Source organism: Hyperolius riggenbachi, chromosome 9 (assembly GCF_040937935.1).
Source record: "Hyperolius riggenbachi isolate aHypRig1 chromosome 9, aHypRig1.pri, whole genome shotgun sequence".
NCBI lineage: Eukaryota > Metazoa > Chordata > Amphibia > Anura > Hyperoliidae > Hyperolius > Hyperolius riggenbachi.
In genome coordinates, this window is record NC_090654.1 from 8,470,410 (window position 1) to 8,486,540 (window position 16,131).

General features: G+C 45.2%; 1 protein-coding gene across 1 annotated transcript in view; it reads left to right on the forward strand.

Annotated features, from left to right (window-relative positions):
* The first annotated feature begins 5,168 nt into the window (after window positions 1–5,168).
* The window catches only part of LOC137532382 (inter-alpha-trypsin inhibitor heavy chain H3-like), a 120,474-nt gene continuing 109,511 nt past the window's right edge, over window positions 5,169–16,131 (forward strand). Inside the window, exons 1-5 of the mRNA XM_068252815.1 lie at window positions 5,169–5,261; window positions 5,818–5,834; window positions 7,670–7,781; window positions 10,726–10,743; window positions 14,634–14,803. Coding sequence (XP_068108916.1) covers window positions 5,169–5,261; window positions 5,818–5,834; window positions 7,670–7,781; window positions 10,726–10,743; window positions 14,634–14,803 — 410 coding nt within the window. The remainder of the gene's footprint in view (window positions 5,262–5,817; window positions 5,835–7,669; window positions 7,782–10,725; window positions 10,744–14,633; window positions 14,804–16,131) is intronic.

A 16,131-nucleotide genomic window follows, 5' to 3' on the forward strand; every position in this document is an offset into this window, starting at 1 on the left:
AAGGGCTTGTAATTGTACACCTACATTACAAAATAATATATTGTTTGTCACCATCTATTGTGATAGGGACATAATTTAAATGATTTAATAACTGAATGTTTTATTTTAAAACTATAATGGCTGAAAACAGAAATAATGAATTTTTTTAATTTTCCCATTAAAATTGTAACTATTGGTGTCAGCAAGAACAGATTTTCTAAATATTGGTGATCTGCAGTATCACCAATAATACAGATACTATACCTGATTATGTGGTGATCTGCAGAATCACCAATAATGCGAGTGTAGCGAGACACAGGACAACCAGATGTAAAGATAGGTGTTTGGTGCAACAGTAATACAGATAGAGATACCAACTCCCCCAGAGAAGCTGGTAGAGGGAGATATCTCTATAGAACACAGGGATCAGCCCTCCAGCAAGCCGGAGATGCAGATGAACTAGTAATCAGTTCACCCGAGGAGCGGGTGGTGCACAGTAAGACAACGTATACTGATCACCCGTGGAGCGGGTGATTCAGACTGTACTGCAGCAGGTGATCACCTGAGGGGCAGGAGATCAAGACTGTACTGTAGCTCCTAATCACCTGAGGAACAGGTGATAAGGACAGTACCGTAGTTTACTAGTCACCTGAGGAGCAGGTGATGAGGACAGTAACGTAGTTACTAGTCACCTGAGGAGCAGGTGAATAAGACTGTAATGCAGCTACTGGTCACCTGAGGAGCAGGTGATTAAGACTGTACTGCAGCTACTGGTCACCTGAGGAGCAGGTGATTAAGCTGTACAGAGAATCACTCACCAGGGACTAGGCTCACTGGTGAGGGCAGGAGAGTCAGACAAGCAGATTTGGCAACAAACGGACAGATACGGTACAAAGACAGAAGGCTTAAATCAGAGTAGTGTTCAGGCTGAGTCGGCAACAGGATCAGATAGGCAGAAGCACAGAATCAGTAAGCAGAAGAGTATTCAAGGCTAGCAGAAGGTCATAACAAATAATACAATTCAATTAGTACTTTAGCTATCAACAGAATCTGCCTAAGTGTGGATCCCCAGCTCCTGCTGGTTCTAGCACACTTTGGGATCTGACTAAGGTCTGAGTGCTAACACGTAGCATTTGCAACAGCAGACGAGGAGCTTCTGACAGGCAGGTCCTATATATACTGAGAGCGCCCCACAGCGCCGCCCCAGTCGCTCAGCCAATCAGGAGCACTGCTGGCCGATCAGCTGACTCCCCATCTATTCGCATAAAGGTCCTGTCGCCGTAGCCCTCAGTCTATGTGCAACTGAAAGACCAGGCAAAACTCCACCATGTAACTGCGCGGGGGAGGCCGCCGGCTGAGACGCGGAGACAGCCGCCATGCCGCTCACCGCTGCGGCAGCATCTCCACTATCTATTACAAAAATGCATTTAGAATAAAATAATTCTTAGCAAACTGTACTACCCACAGAAAGCATAATTAGTGGCAAAAAAAAATAAGGTATAGATAATTTTGCTGTGATAAGTAGTAATAAAGGGAAGATCGCTGATGTGTGAAAATTGCTCTGGTCCATTAGGGTAAAAAACCCCTTGGGGGTGCAGCGGTTAGAGATGCATATTGTAAACAATATTGCCCTGATATGAACAGGTGATAACAACGCATATACAGTAATTACTACCAGGTAATTACGCTTAGGCCTCCTTTACACAATACGCTGAAGAACTGATATGTTTTAAATTTCTATAGCAATGCATTGTAAAAAAGCTTTCAGTTTTTCAGCAAAAAAATGGCCATAGGGAAATATGGGCATTACCTTGCACATCAGGTGTCCATTCCGTTATAACTGACAGCAATTGATTTAGTGTAAAAGGACCCTTAGGGTGCCCGTATGTCGCTCTATTACCAGATTGACTATTAGATAGAATTTGATCAGAGAGATGTCCATTGACTGCCCACACACTGCAGATAGATTTCCAGTAGATTTCAGCAGGATTTCTTCAGCCATTTCCAAGCATCTCCTTTCTATGACTCCCTCTAGTGGCGCCATTACAGGCAGTGATACTGTAGGGAGGAGAGGCTGAGGCATGGCAGGAGAGATCCCAGAGCCAAGAGGGGAGTAACTTCTACAGCACTTCTACAACTCGTGACTCTGGGAGGGGAGGGGAGGGGCACAGGCGTGCCCCCAGAGCTCTGCACCCTGAGGCTGGTGCCTCCTGAGCCTCTGCCTCACACTGGCTCTGGATTGGGGTATAGCAGAGGCCAGAGACACCAGAACAGAGCATGTTGTGGGACTGTAGGGAATATGCTGGCATTTGTGTCTATGGAGAGGGTGTATCAGAGTCCCTGGGGGCCCCCTTTGCCAGCCAAAGATGTCCGCCACTTCCCCTGACAGTGTGTCCCGGCTGCGGCAGCCGCTGGATAGTTTGGTCGGCTGTGTGTGGTCTCTCCCTGGGCTGGGTGCCGGTGTGAGCGGTGATTGCAGGGAAGCAATCATACAAAGTGTAGAGCAGGGGAGCTGAGATCATAAGTACCTGCTTCCGGCTGGTGGCGCCTGGTCTCCATGGTTACCTGGCTGCATTACACACACGCAGCCAGGCCGGGCCAGCCATAGCGCAGTGCTCCTCCCATCATGTGACTCAAGCATGGATGTCATGTGAGGAGAAGCACGCTGGCTGTTGCTGGCTAGGGCAGCACCGGGAAGTGCCTGCCTATCTAGGTAACAGCGGGACGCGCAGTCAAACCACAGGGTATGCCAGCTTGGGGGCCCGGGAGCTGATTTTTCTTGGGGGTAGTTGGCAGGTCGGCTATAGGGCCCCCAGATTTAATTTGCCCTGGGGCCCCCTTGCAGCTTAACCACTTCAGGACCACAGTGCTAAACACTTGTAAAGTTTTTTTTTTCTATTTCCCGACCTCCTCCTAGTGCTTCTTATTCTGCTGTAAGTTATCATATGAACATGCACCAGTATTGGGGATGTCCCAAACCACACATCAGCAATGTATTTGTATCGCTGATTGTACAGAGTCCTGAACCTCTCCTGTATCTACAGTATGCTTCCTACTATTTGTTTTGTACTATGTGCAGCACTCAGGGCCTGATTTACCATGAGGCATTGTAGGCACGTGCCTACAGGCGCCTGATAATAGAAAGGCGGCTCACTCCCCTCCCCAAGTCCCTCCCTCCTTCCCTATGCAGTCCTGATGAGAGTGTAAATGAGAGGTTACTCACCCTGGTCTCTGCATTCCCTGACGAGATCTCCCTTCAGTCGGGGGCACCTCTAGCTACATAATACTTTGGGGCGCCTCTAGCTGGTTAATATTGAGGGTACTTCTGGCTACCTAATACTAACAGACATCTGTAGTTACCGTATTTTTCGGACTATAAGACGCACTTTTTCTCCCCCAAATATGGGGAGAAAAAGTGGGTGCGTCTTATAGGCCGAATGCGCCCCATAAGTCCTTTATCACATGTACGATCGAGCAGCTCCGGCAACCCCCAGGCCGTCACAACACAGGGCTCCACTCACCAGTCTTTGAAAACACATCAGGCCATCCGCTATTACACTAATCCGCATTGCCGAGACATCGGGAAGCATATGGCATCAGCTTGTCCTGCCATCCTCGCACCAGTACTTGCAGAGTTGAGGTCGGCGCAGCACAGGGCTTCACTCTCCAGGACCTCTCCAAACTCTTTTTAGACAGCCGCTAATCCGTGGCTAGATGCTGCTGCCCGCATTGCTGAGAGATCGGGGACATCGGGGAAACGTGCTATCAGATTTCTCTGCCATCCCGTGCACCAATACTGGGAGGACGCTGTACTTCCGTCTTACTGATGTCCTCTAGTGGACCACATGTGCTGTCAGGTCACGCAGGGGACATCACCCAGTGACGAAGCCAGGTAGTAAGGGATCTGTATACCAAGTTTCGTTCAAATCGGTCAAGGCATTTTCGAGTGATCGCGGCACATACATACACACACACACATACACACATACATACATCCGACTTTATATATATAGATTATATTATTATTATTATTATTTAGTATTTATATAGCGCCGACATATTACGCAGCGCTGTACAGTGTATATATATTGTCTTGTCACTAAAAGGAGCTCACAATCTAATCCCTACCATTGCCATATGTCTATATTATGTAGTGTAAGTACTGTAGTCTAGGGCCAATTTTTAGGGGGAGCCAATTAACTTATCCGTATGTTGTTTAATCATTCTTAAAGGATTAATCTCAATGATAGAACAATAATTGGACCTGGTAGTGGGCTACTACTCACACCTGAATACAGTGTAGTACTGTAAATTGTAGTATAATTATAAATAAAAAGTAATCATGATAAAAGGGACCAGTGTGGTTTGAAATATAAAATTGCATCTTTTGCATATGAATGCTTTATGGTATACCTAACTAGGGTGTAGTGGGGGTGTGACAAGGGGCGCGGCAGGGGCGTGTCCAAAAGGTGTGCCTCTTTATTATCTAAAAATGTTGGGAGATATGCATATAGTACAGTACATGTTATACACGAAAGCATACATCCTTACCATGTATTGTAGCCCTGGGACACAACGCTACCCCCTCTCTATACAGCTCCCCTCCCCAGGCACATGTCCTGCCAGGAAGCAGTCCACATATGGCATGGGGGTGGGGCGGGACAATGGCACAGGGGTGGGACTATCACACTGCTGCCAGTGCCAGGCTTTCAGGACATTCCAGCACAGCAGACAGATGTTCTGGGTCCCCCCAGGCTGCTTGGGGTCTTCTGTTACACATCTTTACAGATACCTTAAAGGAGTTTGCAGACAGCATTATATTTTCATCATTCTAACGGACTTTCCCCATTCCTCCTGACGATTGGCTGCCAGAGATTCTTCACGGATAAAACAAATCAGTGCCACTAAGGTCACCTACGGAACAAGGAACAGATTTATGCTATCAGTTTGGCTTTAAATAAACTCAGCCTTGGCTAACTCCTGAATAGTCCATTCCATCCCGGAAACTGCAAAAACCAGACAGAAATGTCTGTTTCCTGAGATAATATGTTCATATACATATGCAGATATACTCAGGAATCCTGGATAAACAGAAACAGCTGAACATCATCTGTTACTAATTAACTAGTCTTCCAGTAACATTGTATAGAAATAACCCCCTCATCTCACAGAAGAGCCACAGTTCCAACATGGGTCATCTCCTGCTGGTGTGCTCTCTGCTGCTCCATGTTCTGTCCCCGGTTACTGGAGACTTCCTCATTGAAGGACTGAGAAACCTCCAGGTAAGTCTCATCTCCTGCTGGTGTACTCTCTGCTGCTCCATGTTCTGTTTCCAGTTACTGGAGACTTCTTCATTGATGGACTGAGAAACCTCCAGGTAAGTCTCATCTCCTGCTGGTGTACTCCCTGCTGCTCCATGTTCTGTCCCCGGTTACTGGAGACTTCCTCATTGAAGGACTGAGAAACCTCCAGGTAAGTCTCATCTCCTGCTGGTGTGTACCCTGCTGCTCTATGTTCTGTCCCCGGTTACTGGAGACTTCTTCATTGAAGGACTGAGAAACCTCCAGGTAAGTCTCATCTCCTGCTGGTGTACTCTCTGCTGCTCCATGTTCTGTCCCCGATTACTGGAGACTTCTTCATTGAAGGACTGAGAAACCTCCAGGTAAGTCTCATCTCCTGCTGCTGTACACTCTGCTGCACTATGTTCTGTCCCCGGTTACTGGAGACTTCCTCATTGAAGGACTGAGAAACCTCCAGGTAAGTCTCATCTCCTGCTGGTGTGCTCTCTGCTGCTGCTCCATGTTCTGTCCCCGGTTACTGGAGACTTCTTCATTGAAGGACTGGGAAACCTCCAGGTAAGTCTCACCTCCTGCTGCTGTACACTCTGCTGCACTATGTGCTGTCCCCGGTTACTGGAGACCTTCTCATAGAAGGACTGAGAAACTGGAGACCTTCTCATAGAAGGACTGAGAAACCTCCAGGTAAGTCTCATCTCCTCCTAATGTACTCCCTGCTCCTCTATGTGCTGTCCCCAGTTACCGGAGACTTCCTCATTAACCCTCCTGGCGGTTTAATTATTTGCGCCAGGAGGCAGCGCAGCAGTTTTTTATTATTTTTTTTTTTTTAAATCATGTAGCGAGCCTAGGGCTCGCTACATGATAGCCGCTGCTCAGCGGCATCCCACACCCGCTTCGATCAGGAAATCCTGTTCAAAGAACGGGATTTCCTGGAGGGCTTCCCCCGTCGCCATGGCGACGGGGCGGGATGACGTCAGCGACGTCGTGACGTCATTGGGAGTCCCGGTCCACCCCTCGGCGCTGCCTGGCACTGATTGGCCAGGCAGCGCACGGGGTCTGGGGGGGGCGCGGCGCGACGGATAGCGGCGATCGAGCGTGGGGCGGCGGCGATCGGTGTGCTGACGCAGCTAGTAAAGTGCTAGCTGGGTCCAGCAAAAAAAAAAATTAAGTAAATCGGCCCAGCAGGGCCTGTGAAAACCTCCTGTGCGGCTTACCCCGAACTACGTTCGGGGTTACCGCCGGGAAGGTTAAAGGACTGAGAATTCTCCAGGTAAGTCTCATCTCCTCCTAATGTACTCCCTGCTCCTCTATGTGCTGTCCCCGGTTACTGGAGACTTCCTCACTGAAGGACTGAGAGACCTCCAGGTAAGTCTCATCTCCTGCTGATGTACTCCCTGCTCCTCTATGTGCTGTCCCCGGTTACTGGAGACTTCCTCACTGAAGGACTGAGAGACCTCCAGGTAAGTCTCATCTCCTGCTGGTGTACTCTCTGCTCCTCTATGTTCTGTCTCCGGTTACTGTAGATTTCCTCACTGAAGGACTGAGAGACTTCCGGGTAAGTCTCATCTCCTCCTAATCTACTCCCTGCTCCTCTATGTGCTGTCCCCGGTTACTGGAGACTTCCTCACTGAAGGACTGAGAGACCTCCGGGTAAGTCTCATCTCCTGCTGGTGTACACTCTGTTCCTCTATGTTCTGTCCCCGGTTACTGGAGACCTCCTCATTGAAGGACTGAGAAACCTCCAGGTAAGTCTCATCTCCTGCTGGTGTACTCTCTGCTGCTCTATGTTCTGTCCCCGGTTACTGGAGACCTCCTCATTGAAGGACTGAGAAACCTCCAGGTAAGTCTCATCTCCTGCTGGTGTACTCTCTGCTGCTCTATGTTCTGTCCCCGGTTACTGGAGACCTCCTCATTGAAGGACTGAGAAACCTCCAGGTAAGTCTCATCTCCTGCCGGTGTACTCTCTGCTGCTCTATGTTCTGTCCCCGGTTACCGGAGACTTCCTCATTAAAGGACTGAGAAACCTCCAGGTAAGTCTCATCTCCTGCTGGTGTACTCCCTGCTCCTCTATGTGCTGTCCCCAGTTACCGGAGACTTCCTCATTAAAGGACTGAGAAACCTCCAGGTAAGTCTCATCTCCTGCTGGTGTACTCCCTGCTCCTCTATGTGCTGTCCCCAGTTACCGGAGACTTCCTCATTAAAGGACTGAGAAACCTCCAGGTAAGTCTCATCTCCTGCTGGTGTACTCCCTGCTCCTCTATGTGCTGTCCCCAGTTACCGGAGACTTCCTCATTAAAGGACTGAGAAACCTCCAGGTAAGTCTCATCTCCTGCTGGTGTACTCCCTGCTCCTCTATGTGCTGTCCCCAGTTACCGGAGACTTCCTCATTAAAGGACTGAGAGACCTCCAGGTAAGTCTCATCTCCTGCTGGTGTGCTCTCTGCTGCTCCATGTTCTGTCCCCGGTTACTGGAGACTTCCTCATTGAAGGACTGAGAAACCTCCAGGTAAGTCTCATCTCCTGCTGGTGTACTCCCTGCTCCTCTATGTGCTGTCCCCAGTTACCGGAGACTTCCTCATTAAAGGACTGAGAAACCTCCAGGTAAGTCTCATCTCCTGCTGGTGTACTCCCTGCTCCTCTATGTGCTGTCCCCAGTTACCGGAGACTTCCTCATTAAAGGACTGAGAAACCTCCAGGTAAGTCTCATCTCCTGCTGGTGTACTCCCTGCTCCTCTATGTGCTGTCCCCAGTTACCGGAGACTTCCTCATTAAAGGACTGAGAGACCTCCAGGTAAGTCTCATCTCCTGCTGGTGTACTTTCTGCTGCTCTATGTTCTGTCCCCGGTCACACATCATACATTTATATTTCTTTTCAATTGAAGAATTACAATCAATTTTTCTGATTGACTGTAAAATTTCCAGAATCTGACCAATATACTACATGCATGCATTTAATTTTTACCAAATTATGAAAACAAAATGATTGAAAACTCTGAAAAATCCCCCACTCTTGTTCTTCTTTTATCACAAAAAGGGAGGCGGGAGGGGAGTTCTCAAACAAGTGAAAAGTAAAAACCTTTCAACTCTTCACAACTGATCATATTTATTGAGTTGCCAACTGGATCATTTTCTTGTATTGTGTGTGGCGACCTTTAGGGCTTCACAATGTGTTTGATAAACGCCATAACAAACGTTAAAAAAGTTCAAAGCCAATCTGAAAGAGAAGACTGCTTTCACTTTAAAGCTATTAAACATCAGAAATGTTGCTTTTGTTGAGGAAAACATCTGTCCGGAATGTTTTTGGTAATGCAACAATGGGGATGGTAAAGGATCCAAGGTTGATAATCGCTTGTATGTCAACTTCTAACGTTAGTGGATCTGCTGTGCACGTTGCGTTAAATGCAACCCAAAGTCCCAAATGACCTTCTTCATTTTTTCGCGTAAGGCATATGCTGCAGATGCCACTGGAAACAAGGCAAGCCTATGGGAACAGATGTATCCATACCCAATAGGCTCTTTTGGGCTCCTTCACACCTAAAATCGATTACCATTAGCGATTTGCGGTGGCGTTTTTCGTGGGTGATTTTTCCGTGATTTAACTCAAAAAAATCACTGTACAAATTTACGGTTTTGGAGCGATCGCCATTAGCTATGCTAATGGTGATCGCTCCAAAATCGCCAGAAAAAGGCTGCATGTAACATGTTTGCGATTAGCGATAATTGTGGAATGCCCACTATTAGCGCTAATCGCTCAAGTGTGAACACTGCCATAGACTAAAATAGCACTAGCGTTTTAAAAAACCGCTATCGATTAGCAGGAATCGCACGATTCCCGCTTAGGTGTGAACGAGCCTTAACTGCATCCGTTCTTCTGTCCTCTTCTGTCACCTTCTGCCTTCTTCTGTCACCTTCTCCCTACTGCGCATGACTGCAACAGACCAAAGGAAATCCTTGAGTACTCTCTTTGGTTTGCTCTAGTAGGGACCCCAGCAGTTTATTAGTGATGGCCCGAACAGTTTGCCGGCGAACTGTTCCTGACAAACTTTGGCCATTCACCGTTCGCATTCAGCGCAAGCTTTTTTGTCAAAAGTTTATGTTCGCATTTTTTATATTAAAGTGAGTGCCTGCCCAATTTAGCACAGCCTCCATACGTGCTAGAAACCCCAAATTTGCAGGGTATGTGGAGGGGGACGGGGGGAACAAGAGTAAAATTGATTATAAAGTTTTGATAGGAAAAAAGTCTATATTTAAATGCAGTAAATGACAGACAAAGTATCAGCCTAACGGTGGTGTAAATTTACATATATCAAAAGAAAGAGCAGTAAATTTCATGATGGGGTTTCCAGGGGGTCCATACGCAGTGCATACTGACCCCATGGAAACCCCATGGAAAATGTGGCAAATGTGGCAACGATTAGGCCAGGGATCGCTATAGAGCTGCAATATGGCTGTATAAGGATCCATGGCAACTATACCTATTTTTTGGACCATTAAAAATTTTTGGTGTGCGAGCTAAACAGCTAATTTTAAATTTAATATAATGTATTTATTTAATAACAAATGTATGTGGGTGTAGTTTTACCATTTGGCCACCAGATGGTCACAGTCAAAAAGTCCAGGAAGCGAACGATCTCGCTTCCAGGAAGCATTAGGAGGACGGGAAACTTTTTTTTCTGCAGAAAGACTGCGGCCTCTGGTAAGAGGCCGTCATTTTTTCTGCAGGGGACTTAGATCCATGAATGGGAACTGTATTCCCCTTCATTGATCTCGGGGCTAGTGGCAGGCGACAGAAGCATGCGCGGGAGCGCGTGCGATCGAGCGCACAGTGCAGTGGCAGCAGCAGAGTCTATCTGGACAGATATATCCGTCCAGATAGACTTAAGTGGTTATGACTGATGTGTAATGCTAGGTACACACAATATAATTTTCTGACAGGGGTTTACTGTCAGATCGATTACTTCCAACAGATCCGATCTGATCCGATTGACTTTCCAATCAATTTTCCGTTCACTTCTATGGACAATCGATTGGAAGATCGATCGGCAATCAGAAATCGGACCTGTTGGAAATAATTGATCTGACAGTAGATCTGTGTCCCTAATATAATGTGTCACATAATATCCATCTTCATCACTGACCTGTCCAATCCAATCGTTGTTTATCTGTCACCCATCGCCTAGTCCAGTGATGACTAATCTTGGCCCTCCAGCTGTGATAAAACTACAAATCCCATCATGCATCGGCCTCCCCGAGTTATGCTTAGAGCTGTCAGAGTATTGCAATGCCTCATGGGACTTGTAGTTCCACCACAGCTGGAGTGCCAAGGTTAGGGATCCCTGGGCTAGTCACTATCTATACTGTGTATTCTCTATTGTACAGCGCCACGGAAGATGCAGGCACTATATAAATCCAACATAATAATAATAATAATTCTTTTTCTTTCTTTGCAGAAGAGAAGCATTGCAGAGGTAAGAAATGTCGATATAAAGGACAAGTTTCCTGATGTGATTCTTTATAACAGATAAATGACGGGATTGTACGATTACCAGACCTAATACAGCTGTTCTCTGGCCTGTTCACTAAAACTAATATCATTTCTAAGAGTACCGTATATCCTCCTCCACCATAAACAGGCAGCATGGTGGTGTACTGGTTAGCGCTATCGCCTTGCAGCGCTGTGTCCCCGGTTCCAATCTCAGCCAGGGCACTACCTGCGCAGAGTTTGTATGTTCGCCCTGTGTCTGTGTGGGTTTCCTCCAGGCACTCCGGTTTCCTCCCACTCCCCAAAAACATACAGATATACTGTATTAATTGGCTTCCCACTAAATTGGACATATGACTATGGTAGGATTAGATTGTGAGCTCCTCTGGGGACAGTCAGTGACATGACTATGTACCCTGTACAGTGCTGCAGAAGATGTCAGTGCTATATAAATACATAATAATAATATGGTAGGACATTAGACTATGACTATGGTAGGATTAGAGTGTGAGCTCCTCTGAGGACAGTCAGTGACATGACTATGTACTCTGTAATGTGCTGCAGAAGATGTCAGTGCTATATAAATACATAATAATAATATGGAAGGACCTAGACTATGACTATGGTAGGATTAGAGTGTGAGCTCCTCTGAGGACAGTCAGTAACATGACTATGTACTCTGTAATGTGCTGCAGAAGATGTCAGTGCTATATAAATACATAATAATAATATGGAAGGACTTTAGACTATGACTATGGTAGGATTAGATTGTGAGCTCCTCTGAGGACAGTCAGTGACATGACTATGTACTCTGTAATGTGCTGCAGAAGATGTCAGTGCTATATAAATACATAATAATAATATGGTAGGACATTAGACTATGACTATGGTAGGATTAGAGTGTGAGCTCCTCTGAGGACAGTCAGTGACATGACTATGTACTCTGTAATGTGCTGCAGAAGATGTCAGTGCTATATAAATACATAATAATAATATGGTAGGACATTAGACTATGACTATGGTAGGATTAGAGTGTGAGCTCCTCTGAGGACAGTCAGTGACATGACTATGTACTCTGTAATGTGCTGCAGAAGATGTCAGTGCTATATAAATACATAATAATAATATGATAGGACATTAGACTATGACTATGGTAGGATTAGAGTGTGAGCTCCTCTGAGGACAGTCAGTGACATGACTATGTACTCTGTAAAGTGCTGCAGAAGATGTCAGTGCTATATAAATACATAATAATAATATGGTAGGACATTAGACTATGACTATGGTAGGAATAGAGTGCGAGCTCCCCTGAGGACAGTCAGTGACATGACTATGTACTCTGTACAGTGCTGCAGGAGATGTCAGTGCTATATAAATACATAATAATAATATGATAGGACATTAGACTATGACTATGGTAGGATTAGAGTGTGAGCTCCGCTGAGGGCTGTCAGTGACATGACTATGTACTCTGTAATGTGCTGCAGAAGATGTCAGTGCTATATAAATACATAATAATAATATGGTAGGACATTAGACTATGACTATGGTAGGATTAGATTGTGAGCTCCTCTGAGGACAGTCAGTGACATGACTATGTACTCTGTAATGTGCTGCAGGAGATGTCAGTGGTATATAAATACATAATAATAATATGGTAGGACATAACACTATGACTATGGTAGGATTAGAGTGTGAGCTCCTCTGAGGACAGTCAGTGACATGACTATGCACTCTGTAATGTGCTGCAGAAGATGTCAGTGCTATATAAATACATAATAATAATATGGTAGGACATTACACTATGACTATGGTAGGATTAGAGTGTGAGCTCCTCTGAGGACAGTCGGTGACATGACTATGTGCTCTGTAATGTGCTGCAGAAGATGTCAGTGCTATATAAATACATAATAATAATATGGTAGGACATTAGACTATGACTATGGCAGGCTTAGATTGTGAGCTCCTCTGAGGACAGTCAGTGACATGACTATGTACTCTGTAATGTGCTGCAGAAGATGTCAGTGCTATATACATACATAATAATAATATGGTAGGACATTACACTATGACTATGGTAGGATTAGAGTGTGAGCTCCTCTGAGGACAGTCAGTGGCATGACTATGTACTCTGTAATGTGCTGCAGGAGATGTCAGTGCTATATAAATACATAATAATAATATGGTAGGACAGTAGACCATGACTATGCTAGGGATTAGAGTGTGAGCTCCTCTGAGGACAGTCAGTGACATGACTATGTACTCTGTAAAGTGCTGCAGAAGATGTCAGTGCAATATAAATACATAATAATAATAATATGGTAGGACATTAGACTATGACTATGGTAGGATTAGAGTGTGAGTTCCTCTGATGACAGTCAGTGACATGGCTATGTACTCTGTAATGTGCTGCAGAAGATGTCAGTGCTATATAAATACATAATAATAATATGGTAGGACATTACATTATGACTATGGTAGGATTAGAATGTGAGTTCCTCTGAGGACAGTCAGTGACATGACTATGTACTCTGTAAAGTGCTGCAGAAGATGTCAGTGCAATATAAATAGATATTAATAAAAAAAACAAGACATGTAGGTATGACTCAATAAAGAAAATTATCTAGACCTACATTTCTGACTTGCAGCTGGAATGTTAGGGGGCTGCGTCTTCTCTATGTCAGCTCTTCTCCCTCCCTATCTCTCCCCTCCCCCGACCCTCCTGTATATGCAGATTGCACATACCAGTGCGGGATCGGTTGAAAAGGGCGCCCGAGCTGCCTGTATGAAAAGGGCGCCACCATAGACATCAATGTTATTTCTGGAAATATGGGCTACAAGGTGTAGAAAAGGGCGCCCGAGTTTTGATATAGGCTACACGTGGGCTCCCCTTTGTAGCCCATATTTTTTCGGCTACAAGGTTTTCGGCTACAAGCGGGCTCCCCTTTGTAGCCCATATTTTTTTCGGCTACAGTAAGGTGCCCCTCTGTAGCCCATATTATTGACTTTTTTTTTGTAGCCGAAGTTTTTATATGGGCTACAAGCACTGTAAGCCGAATTATTTCATTCCCCCACTATCCATGGCGGCCTGGAGGGGGAATAGTAATTAACACATCTCGGAGTTTTTTTGTAGCCGAAGTTTTTATATGGGCTACACCAGGCGCCTTGGTTTTTTTGTAGCCAAAGTTTTTATATGGGCTACACCAAGCGTCTTTTTTGTAGCCGAAGTTTATATGGGCTACACCAGGCGCCTTTTTTGTAGCCAAAGTTGGTATATATATGGGCTCCACCAGGCGCCCTTTTTTACCGGCGCCCTTTTCATGTAGACCCACCAGTGCGGCTCGGTCAGCTTGCATTAGTGCCCCGCTGGCAGCTCCCGATGATGTCACGAGACACTATTGCACACATTCCCACCTACCCCTCAATCTGTGGGTGTGTCCAGCTGATTATTACACCCCTATACACGACCTATAGGTATTCAAAATAATAATAATTACAAATATGCATATAGAACCTATTTATCGCAACCCAACTAACAGGAGTCTCAATGTGAAAACAGAATTTACTTTACAAGTATGGAGAATGTGATTTACACTAGCCCCGCCTCTGGGAACATATCCCTGGTGTATATTGTGCCCCCTCCCCCCCTATTATGTAGTATGTTCCCCACCCCCTAGATTGTAAGCTTACTTGAGCAGTATCTTCCTCCCCTCCTCTCTCTGATATTGTATTTGCTGTATGTGGAATTCACACGCCTTTTTTCTTATTGTACAACACTGAGTGACACCTTTACATTTCTTCCATATAAAGTATTATGATGATGTTTTTGATGATAACGACTTTTCAGTATATTTTTGAACATTTTTTGCTCTGCAGGCTGCCGTGGATGATCTAGAAGTCTACAGTATTGACATTGACTGTAAGGTGATGTCACGCTTCGCTCATAACGTCATCACAAGCAGAGCGGTTAACAAAGCCAACGTGTCTAAGGAGGCCACATTCCAAGTGGATCTGCCAAAAACAGCTTTTATAACTAATTTTACCATGTAAGTCACAACTGCAGAAATGTTACACCTGCAGGCAACTTTTTTTTCTAAAAAAAACATTAATAATCTGAATGTGCAAATATGTGTACGTGGAAGTTGGCATATAGGTTGGCCGCACTCACTGCATATCTCCCAACTTTTTGAGATGAGAAAGAGGGACACTTAAGCCACACCCCTGCCACACCCCTGATCATGCCCCTGTCACACCCCTAGTCACACATACCATAAAGATTTCATAAGAAAAATATGTTGTTTTATAACTCAAACCACACTGGTCCTTTCTATCCTGTTTCATTTTCTTCATATTAACATTTTAAAATTAGTAATATATCATATATTTAAAGGATGGGAATAAAGTTTAGAGTCAATCAAACACATTTTTCAGTAGAGAAATACATATATTTACATAGAAAGAGGGACAAAGTCCTGAAAGAGGGACACATGAGGAGGAAAGAGGGACAGAGGGACAGGGCTCCCAAAGAGGGACTGTCCTTCCAAAAGAGGGACAGTTGGGAGCTATGCTCACTGTACTATGGTCGCTCTCTCTCGGAAAGACACGGGACTGCAATCTGTCAGCTGAGAGCGGCTGGCCCATGGCTGTCCTCCAATGGAGGGTCATAAACACAACAGGGGAGGGGAATTATAAAATATATTAAAATTGAAATGAAAGGGGTCTCCCCTCTGTGCCGATACAGTTTATTTGCACGAGGGCAACGCAAATAAACCTTTTCCTGTTTTCAAAAGCTGTGATCACTGAGGCAAGCCACCTCTCTGGTAGTGTTTATAAGGAGATAAATATAGCAGCCTCCATGTCCCTCCCACTTCAGATGCCCTTTAAAGCGGATTCAAGAAGTAAAAATATGTATAACAAGTAACTTGTCTATATATCTTATCTAAAGATTAGATAATTTACACAACAAATCTAGCTGCACACAGCTTCAATGGTATATGATTATTTCTTGGGGGAACAGCTGCCAGATTATGTGTATGTTAGGGGAACGGCTGCTGCCAGATTACGTGTATTTTGGGGAACTGCTGCCAGATTGTGTATGTTTGGGGGACCACTGCTGCCAGATTATATGTCCTTTGGTTGTTACGTGTATTTTGGGTGATCCGCTGCCAGGTTTCGTGTATTTTGGGGAACTGCTTCCAGATTATGTGTATGTTGGGGGGAACTGCTGCTGCCACATTGTCTATTTTGGGGGAACCACTGCCATATTATCTGTATTTTGGAGGAACTTCTACCAGATTATGTGTCTTTTTGGTGAAATGCTGTCAGATTACATCTATTTTTGGGGGGATACACTACGGCAGAGCTCAAACTTCCT